At 30.2% G+C, this 19470-nt stretch overlaps 1 protein-coding gene across 1 annotated transcript in view; it reads right to left on the bottom strand.

Moving 5' to 3' along the window:
* Positions 1 to 5702: 5702 nt before the first annotated feature.
* The window catches only part of LOC139510102 (cullin-1-like), a 23676-nt gene continuing 9908 nt past the window's right edge, over positions 5703 to 19470 (bottom strand). The window contains exons 9-20 of the mRNA XM_071296357.1: positions 19012 to 19119; positions 17795 to 17901; positions 17048 to 17096; positions 16304 to 16435; positions 14966 to 15092; positions 14644 to 14720; positions 13131 to 13262; positions 11840 to 11932; positions 11338 to 11453; positions 10534 to 10639; positions 9569 to 9682; positions 5703 to 9100 (exon numbers count right to left, since the gene is read on the bottom strand). Coding sequence (XP_071152458.1) covers positions 9020 to 9100; positions 9569 to 9682; positions 10534 to 10639; positions 11338 to 11453; positions 11840 to 11932; positions 13131 to 13262; positions 14644 to 14720; positions 14966 to 15092; positions 16304 to 16435; positions 17048 to 17096; positions 17795 to 17901; positions 19012 to 19119 — 1242 coding nt within the window. The 3' untranslated portion in view covers positions 5703 to 9019. The remainder of the gene's footprint in view (positions 9101 to 9568; positions 9683 to 10533; positions 10640 to 11337; positions 11454 to 11839; positions 11933 to 13130; positions 13263 to 14643; positions 14721 to 14965; positions 15093 to 16303; positions 16436 to 17047; positions 17097 to 17794; positions 17902 to 19011; positions 19120 to 19470) is intronic.

Below are 19470 nucleotides of genomic sequence, written 5' to 3'. Positions count from 1 at the left end.
TGAAGCAAATCAAATAACTGAATAACCATATCAAATTATTAAAAACACTTTTCTTGTTTGTTCAATATTTGTGGATATGCTTTTGAACTTTTTAAAATTTTAGACACATGTACATTGTACATGTACATGTAATATATACAGGTACCTTAGGTTAGGGATAACTAATTAAATTAATGGTGGGTTATACCTTAATTCACAAATAATCCACTGTTTAATGTAAATTGAGATAAAGGAGTAGAGTTTTCACATAAATTTTAAAATGACATTTGAGCATCTGTTTGCATATTACAAATTAAATTTGTATGCATACTTATTTTCTTTATTATAGACATGGATCAGGTTATGCAATTAGTTGACCCAGCCAAGCAATTTGCCAAAGATTCCATCAGATTAGTTAAAAGATGTACAAAACCAGATAGGAAAGGTGGGTGCATGTATAGTTAGAAATGGCCATTTCTGTATTTAGTTATGTCTATGTATTCATTTCAGGTTCTACACATTACATTCTTGTTCTCTACCTACTGATGTATTTATTATACTTCAAAACAAATGTATTTGAAAGGAGGACTCAATCTCATCGTTTTCAAATATATCAGTATGGGTAGACGTCATCATGGTACTAAGATGTGGTTGTCAAAAATCCAGTAAGAGGAGAGTGATTGCAAATACAATAGATACAGACCAACTCAATACAATTGAGTATTTCTATATTTACAATACAGTACAGTTAAATTATATACATTTATTATATATACAGAATTAAGTCATCATTATTAAACTTTTTTCGTTTTTTTTTCTAGAATTTCAGAAGATTGCCATGGCAACAGCAATAGGCTTTGCTATTATGGGATTCATCGGATTCTTTGTTAAGTTGATACACATCCCAATCAACAACATCATTGTGTAAGTTTAACAAAAGATATACTTTTACCTGTATATATGTACATAAATTTCTGTAAGCTTCATGTTTATAATTTCATTATTGTTGTACAATGTATTGAATATATCAATATGTTAGTATATCATGTATACGATGCTTAATGAACATGATTTTAAGATTCTACAATTATATGAAGAAAAATGTGTCATTGCTTGAGTTAATGTTAGATAAAAAAAAAAGTTTGTGAAAGGAAAATGCATAAAAGTTACACGTACTTTCATGAATTATAAGAATCTGTTATCTTCTTGTAAAATGACAAACGTATGTTTTATATCAAGTAGCGTAGTACCACATGTTTCACACATATTCATGAAGATAATTTTACATCTTGTAAGCACAAGGTAGTGCAACGCTTATTTCTATACCTTTAAGAATTAATTTATTGTAATGAGGATTTTGGAGTGAACAATTAAGTATGAATTATTGGTACTTTTTTCCATAGTTTTATAATGTAATTTAATGGATAACCTTTAACAAAATGTACTAGTTACGGGTCAACCTCTCTATTAACTAATTGATTTTCTTTCATTTTTTCAGAGGCTCCTAATTGATTGACAGTATTAGCAAACAGATTCAACCTCATCATTTCATCATTTTTACTTTGAATTTGGACAAAAAATACAAACATTCAAATTTAGCAAAGAAGTTGGCTGACAAAATTTTTCAATATATTTGTTTTTGAAGGAATGCAAATCTTAAATGACCGATCATATAAGGAACAAGTGTGACTGCAAATAACGTCTTATGTTCATACTATGTACCACAGCAAAAAAAACCTGACTTTCAGCACACTCATTTGAAAATTCAATGTGACAAACATTCTGTTTATATTAAGAGACACATATTTTATTTATATTTTGTTATTGTGGATTTATTAAGACATAAAAACAACAGATTTTTGTCACAACTGTTTAAAATGAGTTATTATGTTATATGTTGTAAATTAAAATAAATGTACTGAATAGATCTTACTACATGACTTATTATCCCTCAAGATGATTGTTTACCTACAACAAAAGTCTGAGTAGACCAGACATACTGTGGATTCATTCATTTCTGTAGTCAAAAACACATCATATTTGTAAGGGTATTTTATTTATGGATTAATATGAATTATGATCTATAGAAGCCTTAAAAAAATTGTAAATTTAAAATCATTTAGAGGCTAGCAGAGGACCACCTCTGGATACAGGATTTTCTCTCTACGTTGATGCATTGGTGGCCTTCAACTGTTGTCTGCTCTTTGGTTTGACATTTTTACATAGTAGACAAGTTCGTTGGGTCAAACCAATAGTACATTGTTTGGTAATACACTGATTTATGGCCCTGACGTGTATTGCCTCATTTAATTTACCTGTACATTAAACTCAGATATTACCTGAATACTGTTATTTCAGCAAATGTTGTGAATTCTGTAAAGCTGTTTACAGATACATCTATACCATATCCAAAATGTAAGATCTTATTATTGCGATACTCTATCTGTCACATTACTGGCAAAATAAAAACCTCACAAAAATTTCTGAATTTACAGTATGGGATCATTGTAAATACTGTATCTTGAGTGATTCTTAATTCAATCTTGAGAAGGGTGAAGTTGCAGAAAAATAGTGTTGATTGATTCAAAATAAATGTTGCGATAGTCTTACCATTGTGAAAGGGCATTTTGTATAAATTGGGCAACTTTTATGACCAACACACAAAACCATAGTATATTTGACCGGCTAAATTTTTTGACTAAAAAAATGCTGTGGTCAATTGCCACTCTTGGTTGCTAACTTGGTTGTATAAGTGTAATGGCTTCTTAATTCTTCACTTGGAATTATATTGATAAGCCCTGTACAAAACCCTTCTACATATAAATTTGTCTTGGACAATCATACCACATTTCCTTATCTTTAACCCTTTCATGCCGAATGTATCCTTTTGGCACACCCGCGCGCATGCAGAATGTATCCTTTTGGCACACTGGTGTAGATGCCAAATGTTTCCTTAATGATACATAGATTTCTATTTTTAGACGGTCACAGTGCAAACAGTAAAAATAACGTTTAAACATGTTTCTTGGCCCCGTTGCTCCATGGATGTTATGATGAACACCAAATGCATTCGATGTCAATCCAAAGTAGATGTTTATTAATTTATTTCAGAAATTGACAGTTGCATCAATCTTACTTATTACACTGAGGAAATCAGAAAACTAATATTGATTGAATGTTGCTTGCTTAACTTCATAGACGAGTACCAGTAAGAAATTTCAATATGAGAACCAGAATGTGCTTTGATTGCCATTGCTACAAACTACCCTCTTACATCAAATGATAAGAAAGCTAACACTAGGACTTTGAATATTGTTTCAACCTACTAATATTTTTTGGCAAATTTCACACAATTTGTCCAAAAACAGAGGCTCCCAGGTGCCTGTAATCACTAACCAGTTACCTGGTTTACAGTAGACCAAACTGAATTTTGAATTTACACATGATAGACAAACTTCTACCGGTAACTGAAAAAAGTGGAAAATTTTACAAATGATAATACAACTCAATAGTTCTTGTCCTTTCAAGTTTAATCAAAACCCTTCATGTATTTCAATTTTATGTTAAGGGGTGGCCCTCTTGGTTGCCATGTAGAGTCATGGGACATACTTATCAAAGATGACCACCCAGAATCTTCTAGGTTCTAATTTGCCAAATAATTTTTTTCGCTGAATTTTCAATCATTAGTAGAATCTAACATTGTCCATTTTTAATTCAAATATTAGTGGAATACTAAAATTACAAAATAACCACCCTACAACAGTGCTTGCAAATAAAAAGTCACAATGACTCATCAGCAATTTATTTCCAAACCAAGAAATGTATATACTAGAACTTTACCTTGGTGCACTAAATCATTGGTAAACTCTCAAAGATTTTTGTGGATATCCAAATAAATGGGGAACATGTCATTGGGACACAGATGATGCCTTCACTTGCATATAAGTTTTAAAGGGACATCGTAAAATGTAAAAGTGAAGCAAGCCAAATTCAAACTTTATCTTAGTTTTGTGGTAATAAGAAGTTTGAGCATCGTTTACAAGATTTACAACATTTGGTTGAGGCAAACAAAAGTATGAGAATTGAAACGAAAAATTCAGAAAGGTTTTCCATTTGTAAAGGGGCATAACTCTAGAAAGGTATAAGTGATGCCAACAAAAATTCAAAATTTATCTGATTCGAGGTAATATGCATTGTGAATAAGTTTCCTAACATTTCGTTGAGGCAAACAAATGTAAGAGAATGGAAACCATATAGGATGTACAGACTGATGAGGGTAAAACTTCAGGACCACTTCGCTATGGAGTGTTGCATAAAAATATTCATATTGCTTCAAATTTTCCCCCCAAGTGAGGTTGTTGACTTATCTTTATTGCAAGAAGAAAGATAGTATGGAACAAAACCATCAAATTGTTTCAGATTTTGCCAAAAACATGAGACCAAAAATTAACTAACAACATTTTTCTATGCATTTGCTTTCATTTTCCATGTCTGAACAAGAGGTTTCTTAAGAGCCTGAATTGGTCAACCATTGAAAATATATCTTTTTCACAATCAATCCATACACCAAATATAAATCCACCATTGCTTATAGTATCTAGGAAACAGACCAAGCCACAAAAACTTAAAATGAACCATGAAAATGAGGTCATGGTCAAGAGGAAACATGCAAGTTGGAAATGTACATCTATACACATAATATAGTTGAGCTACTGCTTAAACTATCTAAAACATGGACTTCGCCACAAAACCTTAAACTTGGTCACTGATCCATGAAACCCTGTCTGATGGACGTCACATAGACCTTGCAAGGATCCCATTAAAGCCATTTACCAAACATGGTTATTCTATTTCCAAATATAAATGATTATCTCACAGGAAAGCAGTCGCTTCTCAATGATTAACTGTTATCACAGAGATATGTGATTTTGATAATGCAAATGTTGAAATTAAATTGGCAATACTTAACAAGTTAGGCTAATATTCAAAGTCAATGAACCATGACTGAGGTATATGGCTAAACCATCTCCATGTAAATGAGATGTGTCAATGCTAATACAACTGCATACTAATTAACTTGTAAACAGAACTATGATAAAGTCAATGAACCATGAAGAAGGGGTTGACGTATAAAATCTCCATGGAAACAATACTTACAAATGCCAATTAATTAGCATACCAAATATCATTGACTTAATATAAGCAGTTGATCTTAAACTGATCTAATCACAAACTAATACATGTAAACTAAGCAAAAGTTTCAAAGTCGATAGACCATGACTGAGGGGACAGGGTCAACATTATCCATTGAAATGAGATTTGCTCATGCTTATTAGTTATTACAACTGAATAACAATTAACATTGGCCTACCCCTAATGGTTCCCATTGCACTGACCTTATCACAAACTACACCAAATATATTTGACCTACAACTTGTGGTTCACCACAAACTAGACCTAATCATAAACTAATACATTGTTGACGCGGTGCTGCCAGAAACAGCATACCTATGTCTAGCTTTTTGACTCCGTCAAGCAAGACAAAAATGAGGTCAAGGACAAAGGACATATAACAAACAAAACCTTGTAAAAAATTATGAAGCATCATGATCTTCTGAAATATAAAGCTTTACACAAATAGTTTCACAGCTGCCAGTGGGTTACCATTATGTACTGCATTCCGAGATGTTCGTGGCAGGCGGGACAAAATAAGAAGAATGAAATCAGCAATATGTCATTTTTTTTATTCAGATGAAAAAGAACAGATTAATAAATTATATCAATTATTGGTGCAAGAGATTCTTGGTAATTGCTTTTATTTTGTACAGACAGTCTGAATTTACCATGAAAATATTTGTGACCAAACTGGTGTTGTTCATACAGCACAGCTGTAATCTGTTATATTTCTAAACAAGGGAAAAGAAATTATTGTCAAAGTAAACTAGGTATGTAACTATCAATCTATTTTAAATATTATTGTGTGTAAAATATATATAGTGTTGCATTTCACATTTTTTTGCAGGGGGTGGGATAGTATAACCTTATTTTATGAGCATGTGGGGCAAGGATGGTTGATTGATTCTTGTTTGCTGTAAATCCAATGGAAATTATTTTATGCATATTCAGAATGAGTGTAAATCAACAAGGAATATAATAGATTGGAAACTTGGAATGTCAACATAATTGAGAATAAGTATGAAAGGGGTCAAAAAGTTAAGATCAACCAAACACTATCGTTATTCCTTAAAATTGGATCTTTTAGTTTTGAAAAAAGAAATTTATCAAACATACATAGAAAAAAAAATGTTGAATTTAAAATAACTTTTTTTTATAAATTTTATCATATCATTTACCTCACACACAATTTTAATGACTCATGAGTCTCATCAGTTTTTTAATTCTTACACCTTAATGTTTGGTGCTTGATGGAAAAGCAGCTTTGGTTTTACCTTGTCCAGGATATAAATCAAGTCCTCTGACATTGAGGCAAAGAGGCTATGGGACCATGAAGGTAAGTTTCGAAGAACAAAAAAAGTCAATTACAACACTATCTATAATAACACACCAATATGTTGTTAAAACAAATAACTTCATGTTCGATATCAACAGCTGTAGTATTTATTTTTCTTTTCTAAATTCCAAGAAAACAGGAACAAAATGATATGAAAGACAAAAACATTGAAGACAATTTTTTAAAAACACAGAATACTCAATGAGAATATAAAATTTGAGAATATTCAACAAACAAAAACAATTGTCTGAAACAAGATAGAATTGCCTAGCGATTGGGCAATACTGTAATATTTGGCAATTAAATATATGTACATTGTAAAATAGATTTTCAACTTATTCTACAACGAAAAAAAGTCATAACAGTAATTTGAAAATACTAAATGTTGAGCTGTGTCTAGCACAGCATGATATGACAACACCATGTATGGATCAACAAAGCAGAGCTAAGACTCTGACATGGTTATACTACTGATATCAAAGTTGATCTAAAGAACTTTTCAAAACGGAGAACCTATGCAGCGTTTATTGGATTTGTTTAAATTTTGAAATGGGTCCTTTCTGACTCTCAATATCAAGAAAATGGTATGGGATGTTGTTTTGTTGAAATTTGTTTTTTCTAATTTAGTGAAAACATCTATTCTGTATTGAAAAGAATACATTATTTTTTATTTTCTATAAAGGGTTTGGTTTAAATCTTAGTTTACTTTAATTTCCAGTACTGATCAATGAGAACACATTACTCCACGAAATGATTTAATCAAATGGACGATATGATGGTACAATAAAAGAACCTGAAGTTTTGCAATCATATTGAAATCTGGTATTTGTAATTTAATTAACATAAACACATAAAAAAATTGTACAGTTAAGTTAAACTTTATTAATTTTAAAAAATTTGATATGTTCTATAATCCAAAGATGTTTTAGGATTTCAAATATAACTATTTAATTTTGAAAATTGGTTTTGATTACCACAAACTAAAAGTAAATATGGGTTGTTTTTTAACACACAAATTAACATTTAGTCATATCTGAGGTATTGTTAAATTTAATAGTAGTAATATATATATTTAGATCATAAAACTTTTTGCATAACAAAAAAAGGATTCTTAAAAACAGAAATGACATCACAGTTACACTCAAATACTATTCTTTTTCTCAACTGCAAAATGCAGTACATACACTTTCATCGACATACACACAACTTAATTTGGCTATTTCTTATGTTATCCTAAAAAGAAAGAAAAAAAGGTGAAATGATGAATTTTTACAAGTCAAACACTTACGGAATCAAGTTTATATAATGCAGTTAATGTTTAATTTGAAAATCTTATGTTTCAAATCAGAGGAGCAATCTAAGCTCTTCATTTGTTGAAAAAGCAAACTAATTAAGCACACAACAAGCACTTTTTGGTTTTTCTTCAGTGTTATACAAGCAGTATATGTGTACAAACTGCTTGCACTACCATCTTAAAGATATAAAAACCATAAATAAATAAAACAAATTAAAAATGTACATTGCACAACTTAGGATAAACAGCAAAATTAATACAAAATGCTGTTTTGATGTGGTAAACAAAATATACAAAAAAATAATTAGGACTAAAGAAAAGTAAAACTCCCACATCCCCAAATTTTTTTAATCAGGTTTTTTTCCTTAATTAATTAATAATGAAATTGCATCCAAGTGAAACCTTCAAATTTGAAAAATAAACCCAAAATTCTGAACTGATCGATGAAAGTTTTTGTTTTGGTATCTGGTACATAAAATGTATGATATTTGACAGCGAAAACTTGTAAACAGAAACCCAAGCAGTCGTCTCAAAGGTATAACTGTTGGACATTTTAAATGATGTGATGAAAACTGGAAAAACACTCCTTTTAACATGGAAATCTTTAATTGCTAAACAAAAAAATAATCTTTTTTAATATTTTAAATGAACAAAATATCTGACAGAAAAATAGCAATGCAGCAGCTATTTATAGGACAATTGGATGACATCAATTTTTCAATGTAAATAAATAACAGTTCATTGACTTGATTTTGCCTTACCAGGAATCTAATGCCAGTATTTTTCACTAGAATATCTTTGTTATTTTATTCTATTTGTATTACACACCTTTTGTAAGTTTGTTATTTCACTTATATAGCCCTAGTATAGAATATATAGGTAAAAGATATACAACGGGAAAGAGTTATACATCGTTGGCACAAACATGACAGTCTAGTACAAAGTATGTTCAATATCTAATTCAAGAACTCTCAATAAAATAGAGAGAAAAAACTAACAGTCCAGCAAAAAGTGATTGTATCAGAGGACATAACATACTAAACTGTTGAACTCTAGTAGAAATCTTGTCTGCATTCACAACTGACAAACATTCTGCAAATTCATCATTTCCTCAATTCCTCTTATCCAAACAAAAACAAAATTCAGTTATCTCCCTTTCATACTTTGATGAATTCACTCCCTTGTCATCGGCAGACATTTTAAGGTGAATTTACAAAACAGCAGTGAGTTTAAATTTATGCTAAGTAACTGTATGTATCCTTCTGTCCTTCAACACGTTCTAGATATTCCTTCTCTATCAAAATGTCTATACATTTCTGAAAGAGAAAAATAAACAAAATATTATTCTAAAAGTTGTGTAAACAGTTCAGTGTAGTTAATATGATTTCCCATCCCTTTTCATTTTTATCTATTAATCAAGTTGTTGTCTTGACAATATAGGTGATCATAACATCAGACTTTTTAACAGGAACCTGTTGTTTAGTGGTTGTGGTTTGTTGATGTGGCTCATAAGTTTTTCTCATGTTTTATATAGATTAGTTTGTTGGTTTTCCTTTTTGAATTGTTTTATACTTGTTATTTTTGGGCCCTTTATAGTTTGGTGTTCAGTGTGCGCCAAGCCAAGTCTCCATGTTAAAGGCCCTACTTATAATTGTTTAATTTTTACACATTGAGTTTTACATATATCTTGTTGACTCATAGAATTCTTTGCTACAAAAACTTGTACCCCATGTACTGCTTGTCCAAAAATCTCACACAAAACTTTAAAAAAAAAAATGAAGTACCTTAATCACAGGAACTCTTGGTTTAAATCTAGATGATAGCTGGTTCAAAACTTCTCCTAAAAGTTGTTGATGTTTTGATGTCTTCCTCATTTTCATAATACGTACTATGGCTGCCTAAAAACATACAAGAAATGAATACATCAATATCTTATTATTTTTCTCCATTGATTTTACATAAAGCATTTTAATCAAAACTTATAGAAGTTAAGATTTACTCAAGTTCAAATTCAAATTTTGTTTTTTTTAAGTTCCTTTTTGTTAAAAAGCTCTTCAACTGATTTGGTTCTTATGCATCCTTGGCATTCAAATACTAAGGCCTTGAGCGTTGCTAATGAAGGGAAATCCAAAAACTGCTTTGGACACACAAAATATATATGTTTTTTTATATATTTTTTTTTCATCCTGTAGAGTTTTGATGTGAATAATAAAGTTTTTTTAATTGTATGTTTGTGTATTTATCAAGTCAAAACTTTGAGCCTGCAGATTCACTATTGTACATAAACGTCCTATTCAACTGTAATTTGTGAAGAATGTTTATATTCTATGATGTAAAGCTTTTAACAGTATTTTCAACACTTTGTTGTACAACACTTTTATTGTCAGGAAAATTTCCTTATTTTCAGCGGAAGATTACTCATCATAAGTAAATGTTCATAATTTTAGCGTTAAGATAAATCATCTTTTATTTTGCAGGAGGATCACTCATCCTACGAGGTAGTCCTTTATTGGTGGATGATTTGAGTTACAGTTGCAAGTTTGCAATGAAGGTTCCCATACCTTTTAAAAAATGCCTTTTTCGTTTTAAGTTTCCTGTTTTTCTGGGAAAAACTTGATGGATTGTAAAAAAATAAGTTGAAAAGAGAATAAGCCTGAGGTCTGACAATCAGTGTGCCTTCTACTTATATGCCACAGTTTAATAACATGCTCCCATTTTAGGTATTTTCTATTTCATTATGTATATGTACCTGTATTAGAAGTTTTCTGTCTTCTTCAATGTGTTTGTGTGTAGCTTCCTGTTCTATTTTCACCTCTTGTTTCATTGGAACGTTTATATTTACACGTAACTTTTTACTGAAAATATATAGCGCCATATCAAACTATTGTTTCTTCATAAATATATTAAATCATAATAGTATCTATACTTGTATTCACTGTTTGAAACAACGTTCACAGATTCTCATATTCCACAATATGTCACAATACTTTTGTAGCTAATGTCTTTCTATTCATACATAAACATTTTCTTTAGACATTATATCAAGATCAAATTTTATCTAAAACAAGACTTGCACTATCATTTTCTATGTTCATTTTCTATGTTCAGTGGAAAGTGAAATTGGGGTCAAAACTCTTATTTGGCATTTAAATTTAGAAAGATCATATCATAGGTAGCATGTGTCCCAAGTTTAAAGTTGATTGGACTTAAACTTCATCAAAAACAATTTTGACCAGAAACTTGAACTTGAAGCGAGACAGACGAACAAAGGAATGAATGGACGCACAGACCGAAAAAAATACTGTTAAGCAAGAATAATTCTCAGAAAAGACTAAACATAACATTCATAATGAAGACCAGACAGTACATGCTAAAAGCTTTAAAAGACTAAAACATAATTAAATCATTAAAGCTTGAGTAACTCATCAGAATTTTTTAAACGTTTAGAATTAGCAAAAAGAATATTGATCCAAAATTCAAAAACAAAGAAAGTTTGTTAAGTAATAAGAAACACAATTTCCATTTTGTGAGTGTTATTTGTTTGTCAACTTACTTTTTGTATCCAAAGAAAAGAGACAGTTGTGACGTAGGGACAAGTTCATTTTCATCATCGTCTGTAACTAGTAACTTAGATTTGAGCAGTATCTGGAGAACTTGCTGTAACATATCCTATAACAGAACATATACTAAAGCTATATATCTATTTGTAACAGTAACGGTACATTTCAGTCTTAGAATTGAACAGTAACTGAAACTAGAAGTGGTATTCTTTTAATTCAAAATAAGCGATTTAAATTGTCTGGTATCTAGAAAGATTCAAATATACATCAAAACAGAAATATTCATAAATATAGAATATGGAATATCTGTAGGACATGCAATACAACATTAATACAAAAGAACCTTAATACTGAGCAATATTTATAGATCTGCACAGAGTAAAAAGAAAATATTGACATTCTTATTTCATAATTACTTTTTGTTTGGTTGCAGTTTCAATTCATTTTGATATCAATTCTGTTCTATCTATATCAAAGTATTACACATATACTTACCAATTTGATTTGTGTACTATCCAGTAATTGTTGAACTGTTAAACTATTTTCTAAATTAAACTGTAAAAGGACGGCTATTTGAAATGTGGAGGCCTGAAAAATATTTAAGAAAAACGTATATCAAATCAATAAAAATTTAAACCAATAAAATAATAGCTTTTATAAAATTGCACTCAGTAATTATGTTCTAATAAAACCTTAAGGTACCTGGTACTACCAGTCTTGTATTACAGTGCTGGTGCATATGTCAAAACATGGAGGGAAATGAAATAGTCCATTTTTTTCTGATTTTTTTTTGGACTAATTTTTTCTGTTTGATTATAAAAGTTTATGCTGAATTGAAACATATATATAAATCTTAAAATAAAATCTTGCATCTTTTTTGGGATATCAATCCAGGAAAGTGGAACTATATCATGTTTACTGAAAGTGGTGTGGCCTAGTAAAAACAGCAAACAGATAGTAGAAAAAAATTGTTTGGACTTCAGAGTTACGTAACTTTTTATTCTTCGTGGCATGACCCACTTTTATTTCGATTAAATCACAATTAAACATTTGACATAAGTACATACATGATATGAACATGAATTTATTTTTCTACGTAGTTTTTTTATTTTTTTATTTTCAAAGATCCACTGTTTTGCATGTTAGCCTATAGAGCAATCAATAACAACCTGCATAGGGTATTTTTTCCTATGTTCACTCAAAGGAAGTAGCTCATGTGGACTTATGTGTGCCCAAATTCTGGTAGTATTACATACATGATTTTGAATTAAAATGAACATAGAATGATTTTTTCCTCTATGAAATCTTCTTCTTGTGATGAAAATTCTAGTTGCACAATTCATTGAAAATTAGTGTAAAGTTGAAGAGCTTCATACAAAAGTAATGTTTTTCTTTAGAGCTATTACTTTTATGGCTCAATTGTTGACATTTAGGTAGAATATGTATGAAATTAAGTTTTGGTGAAAAGATTTTCACAAAATGTGTACTTTACACGAGTGTATGACTTCTTTTCTTGTCTGCAGCATTGCATGGTTAATTGAAAATTCCATATTTGGGTTAAAAATTTGTTTAATACGGAAAAATTTTCTAACACTATCAAGGACTTTAGTAATTAGGTGTGACAAATAATCAATATTCTTACCTAAAACACAAACTTCAGTATTCATTTTGTTTTAACTTGAATTTTATTGAAAATTTTATATGCATTGGTGTGTCAAGTAGTCTAAATACCATCCTATAGTAGGCATATATTACAGTTTGATACAATCTGAAATGTGAAACCCACCTGTAATGTATATCTATTTTTAAAACAATGTGTGACCAACTCTCCTTTAGACATATGATACAACCAATTTAATTTTCTACCACTGTGTCGATTACTATAGAAACAGGTAAATCTTTGAAAACTTCTCTCCATCTGAAATTAACAGCATACATTCAATTGACAGTTCATATAGATATTCAGAACCTGTATTTTCCCCGGTTATCTAGATGATGGTGTGTTACATTTTTCCCTGTTATCTAGATGATGTTGTGTTATATTTTTCCCTGTTATCTAGATGATGTTATGTTATATTTCCCCCTGTTATCTAGATGATGTTGTGTTATATTTTCCCTTGTTATCTAGATGATGTGTTATATTTTCCCCTGTTATCTAGATGATGTTATGTTATATTTTCCCCTGTTATCTAGATGACGATGTGTTATATTTTTCCCTGTTATCTAGATGATGTTGTGTTATATTTTCCCCTGTTATCTAGATGATGTTATGTTATATTTCCCCCTGTTATCTAGATGATGTTATGTTATATTTCCCCCTGTTATCTAGATGATGATGTGTTACATTTTTCCCTGTTATCTAGATGACGTTGTGTTACATTTTTCCCTGTTATCTAGATGATGTTGTGTTATATTTTCCCGTTATCTAGATGACGTTGTGTTATATTTTCCCCGTTATCTAGATGATGATGTGTTATATTTTCCCCTGTTATCTAGATGATGATGTGTTATATTTTCCCCTGTTATCTAGATGATGTTGTGTTATATTTTTCCCTGTTATCTAGATGATGTTGTGTTATATTTTTCCCTGTTATCTAGATGACGTTGTGTTATATTTTTTCCTGTTATCTAGATGATGTTGTGTTATATTTATTTTTCCCTGTTATCTAGATGATGTTGTGTTATATTTTTCCCTGTTATCTAGATGATGTGTTATATTTTTCCCTGTTATCTAGATGAGGTTGTGCTATATTTTTCCCTGTTATCTAGATGATGTTGTGTTATTTTCCCCTGTTATCTAGATGATGTTGTGTTATATTTTCCCGTTATCTAGATGATGTTGTGTTATATATTTCCCTGTTATCTAGATGATGTGTTACATTTTACATATATGAATCTTTAATTTATTCAATATCTTACATATAAGATTCTGTGTTGTATACTAGTGAAAATGTGTTGTCTTCAAATAATTACATGAAAACATTAAAAATCATTATACTTGAAATTATCACATCAAAGTAAACATGCTTAATCAACAAGAATGCATCCCATATCTAGCTAATTAGATCCCACATGTTTAAATATTGGTAAACAGGAAGTGGGTGTTCAAAAATTTGTATCACTGTCAGCTGCTGACCACATCTGAAGTCATTCTGTTAAAAGTTTACAAGAAAAGTGTGATGAAAATATTGTTGGACAAATAACAAACATTCGAATAGACACCAACAAGATATCACTTTTATAGTTGGGGTATAATATTGTTCTCATTCAGTTGATTTTATTTCTTTCAAATATCTTACCTCTTGTGGCAGAGCGAATGTACAAGACTGTTGAAAAGGCCACGACCCTGAGCTTAGCACCTGTACGCTGAAATCAACTACAACAAAAAATATAAGCAATTTACAGAACAGGTTCAAGAAAAATTTTGTCAATTGTTATAGCAATAGTTGTATATTCAATTCTTTTATAGTGAAAATAAAAATTATATGCAGTCATTAGTGGGGTATATAAAAAAAAAAAATCCAACTCTCCAAACATTTTCCCTTGAATTGCCCTAAGCATATAGTTATCATGCAGAAATGGACTGATTTTTTATCCTATGGCGCCTGAATGAAAACTTACTATCCAGCTGGTCTTCAGCAGGAGATTTTTTGAGATGTTCCCTGAATTGATCATTAAGTTCTTTACTGACGCTGATGTCCTGAAACATTCTTTGAAGTTTGGATGTATACTCAAATCCACAGGCTTGCTATCAAAATAAAAACAAATCAAGTGTGAATTAAAACTTTAATGAAACCAATTAACATATGGTTTAACAGATAACACATGTATTGATTACCTTTTGCTCAACTCTTGCAAAAGTATAAGTATAATGGTTAATTTACAAAAAAGGTTTTTAAAACACTTATTCATTTTATAAAATGTACTGTGTTACTATGTGATTCTTTAATGTTTCAGTTTTGCTCTGTTCAGGTGAGTAAAGATGATGATTATGGTTTGGTGTCTAACATCCAGTGGCAATTATTACACGCAAATTAGATCAAGAACATATTTGTGGGATGATTTTTGGGGCATGCTTTGTACTAAACAGTGACCTAGTGGTCCAACTACTGTATTATAAGCCAGTCAAAACTGAGGTTGTGAGTTCGAATCCAGCAAAGAGAAGGTACACTCAAAATCAACCTTCATTGTCAGTTTTCACACTGAAGGTCGGTGGTCTTTATTGGCTTCCTCTCCAAATAAAAACTGACTGCCATGAAATAGCAGAATAGTGTTGAAAGTGGTGTTAAACATTAATCAATCGATCAATTGTACCCAACAGACAAGCTGAACCATATAGTTGAGATTTATGAAACAAATCTTTATTCAAACTGTATAACTGGATTGTCACTTGGAAAATCAACTAATGACAGATTTGACAATCACTACATGTTAATTTTGGTTCATCTGTGTTGTTTGGTAGCTGTCCCATTGATGTTTATCCTGCTTTCTCTCATTCATCTTAAATTTAAACACTGTCTTCACATCATATTTATGTAATACAATCTAAATCAATATACCATGTAAGATAGTATAAGTATATTTATTTTGCACTTGCCAAAAATTCAGCATTGTTATTATTTCTATTCTTCATAAAAATTCACATTAATATGTATTAGGAAACTAAAATTGTTTGTTTTGTATGTGTGTCGTAAACAACAAGTCCAAATGATAGCTATTACTCACAAATGATATCACTGGAAGGATAGTTAATATTGATGTAAAAACGTATCACAAAGTAAAATATTCTAACAAGAACTTGATTCTAAATTTCAGGAAGTTTTAATCTGTTGTTATTGTGAAAAAATTCATATGATGGAAAAAAAATAAAACCAGTTTTTCCCTCCTTTCTGAATAGGGGTATAATATTACCTTTATTTTTGTTTTTCCCCTCATTTCTGAACAGGGATATAATATTACCTTTAATTTTGAGATCATACTGGCTTCAGCATCATCACTTGCAGACATGTGTTGCACTAATCTCTTAGCCAACATTTTACTATAGAATTTCTGGAACACATCTTTATCTTCTATGTATTTAAACACTATCATCTACAAAAGACAGAGGATATTGACGATGCCAACGTGATACCAATATACAACCCAAAATTTTTTCAATTTTTTTGGTCATATAAAAAGAATAATGGACAAACATGTACAAGATATCTTATTATGATAATCCTATATTTAACATTGCAATTTTACTTTACTTTATATTTTATATATTGAGAGATATTTGAAAAGTATTTAACGTTTAATACTACACAGAAAAAAAAATCAAGCTATTAGAACATAGAATGCATCAGAAAAAATGTTTCCGACTTTATCAATATATATTTGCAGATAACATATGAATTCAACTGGTAGACTGATTCCATACTAGTGTAATTATAAACAGGCTCAGTTTTTAAGAGGATTATAAATAAATGATATATTTTATAAATGAAGTTAATGTTTCGGTTGACTGTAAATGCATGAAATGATAAATAAACATTTAAGAGTATATTTTCTCTCTCTTAACAATTGCTTTGCAAATTCTGAATTTTTCTCATCATTATATTAATACATGATATTCAGTCACCTACTTTTCTCAAAAACAATAGATCCAAGTTTTCTTAAAGATAATTCTGTTGCGTTTATTGCATAATAAATTAAATTTCATACCACTTGATTTAATGTATCTTCTAATTCAGCTTCCTCTGGGTTCTTGGAACTGTCAAAAATAAGTATTGTCAGTATCTGAACACTTCATTCATAGCAGCAAATAATGAAAAATATTTCATTTAAAATATAAACAACTAATTTATCAATTAAAATAACTTCAACAATGTTACAATTTAAGCTTTTAAGACTTTTAAACTTATGCATGAAAATGTGACATTTGTGAGTTTAAATTAATTTAAAAGTCCAAAGGTTATCTAGCCAAACATAATCCAAATTGACTTTCCTTAAAACTACAATAAACAATGCATAGACCTGATATGACAAGAATGTTTACATTCCCAAAGCTTTTGAACTCATTAGACTGAGGTTGAATTTACCAAACTTTCTTTCTCCAATTCTGAATTTTACTGAATGTTGAAAAAAATTGCCCTAATACCCACACAAATACTTGAACATCAGTTAACGTTTTTTGTCATATACTGGAAATGCAGAAATTATTGCGAGGTTTTCATTACTGCAAAAATGCGACAGAGTTGTAAACGCAATAATTCAAACTTGCATTTTGAAATATTTTATATGAATTCAACAGGATTTTTCTCAAAATCATAAAATTTAAAATCGCATTTAAGTCTTAAATGACAAAATCGCATTACTAAATGCACGCAATAATTTCTGAATTTACAGTAATGCTTCCAACTTAAAATACAAAGGAAAAGCAGATTATAAATTTTACCAGAACTGACATACCTCTTTTTAAGTAAAAGATCACAGTATCTTGCTAACAATTCAGGTGATTTACTGGAGGAATTAGCCAACTTTGTTACTGAATTATTATTTATAAATCTACCACACGCCTGAAATATAAAACTTCCGTTACTCACTATATTTGTATCTATAATCTATTACTTGCCTGAGGTTTATATTTAATTGCTATATAACCTATCTAGCAATTTAATTGTAAAAGTTAATTTGGTCACTTAATCATTCATCATTAATTTCTTGCCTTAAATATAAAACATCAGTTTTTACTCAAGTGAAGTGTTTTATAACAAAAGAAAATGTTATGACAGAGCCCTTACAACATTGCAAATGCTCAAATTTAAACAGCTTTATTTTAGGTTTATAGGAGAGGTTTTAGCCTTAATAAATATGTTTAACCACACCAACTTTTTAATTCGGCCCTTAGTTTTCTCCTTTGAATAGTTTCATATTTTTTCATGTCTGGGCTTTTTATAGCCAACTATACAGTACAGTTTTTTTTCTCATCGCTGAAGGCTCTATGGGGGCTATTATTTACTTAAATCCACTTCATTTGAACTCTAATTGATAGTCGTCTCATTGGCAATCATACCACATCTCCTTATTTTTGTTTATACACCAACAGTCTACTTTTACAGTGTATATCTTAAATCCCTCCGTTTCAAACATTATTTTTTATCAGTATGAAGCAATCATTTAGTAGACAAACAACCATAAGTGACACTTGACCAAAACTAAGAACTTCTTTTCCTACCCGACCACATCATTTAAATGGAATAGCCCTAATCAAAGTTGTATTCTTTTAATTATGACAATAAACAAATGATACAGTTGTAATAAAAATGGAATGCTGTTAAAGTATTTCTAATTCTTACACAAAAATGTTATGGAATTATTTTTTACATACTTGATTCGCACATGATTTTTTCAATGAAAAAAAAATCATCAGGTTTAAATTATTAATGCATTGCAAAAACGAATATTTCATCAATGAAATTCCAGTTAGATCTTTTCATGAATACTCTTTTTATATTAGATACAAATTTTATTAAGTCTGATAAAGTTTTTTTGTAGGCAAGACGCTTCAACCGAGGCACTACACAGGCGTCATTATGGAGTAAAGGGGTGGCGTCAAAAGGCATCATTATGGAGGAAAGGGTTAATGATATATAACTTACCTTTAGGGTTAATGATATATAACTTACCTTATCTAAGGCTGCCACAAACCCTGAGTCATTACTAAATGCTGTCAGCACTAAGGCATGATATTTCTTATGAACATCTAAAATTGTCTGTACATATATCTTAGGGTCCTGTAAAAATTAAAAATAATAACCAGATGCTCCGCAGGGCGTAGCTTTATACGACCGCAGAGGTTGAACCCTGAACGGTTGGGGCAAGTATGGACACAACATTCAAGCTGGATTCAGCTCTAAATTTGGATTGTGATTAAATAGTTGACACAGCATAGGTTTCTGACACAGAATGAATGTGTTCTAATGAACTTAAAATTTTTGTTTTCTCTTAGAGCAATTCACTATGCTGTTGAATATTAATCCTCTCAAAAAAATGTTTGAAGAAATTTTCTTTTTTATTTATGAAATTTCAAATGAGAAAAATTGAACCCAATTTTTTTAATCACATCCCCCTTTCCCTTATTCCAA

Source organism: Mytilus edulis, chromosome 2 (assembly GCF_963676685.1).
Source record: "Mytilus edulis chromosome 2, xbMytEdul2.2, whole genome shotgun sequence".
In the NCBI taxonomy this organism is placed as follows: domain Eukaryota; kingdom Metazoa; phylum Mollusca; class Bivalvia; order Mytilida; family Mytilidae; genus Mytilus; species Mytilus edulis.
Note: the sequence above shows the minus strand (reverse complement) of the source record. Positions and strands in the feature narration are given on the sequence as shown.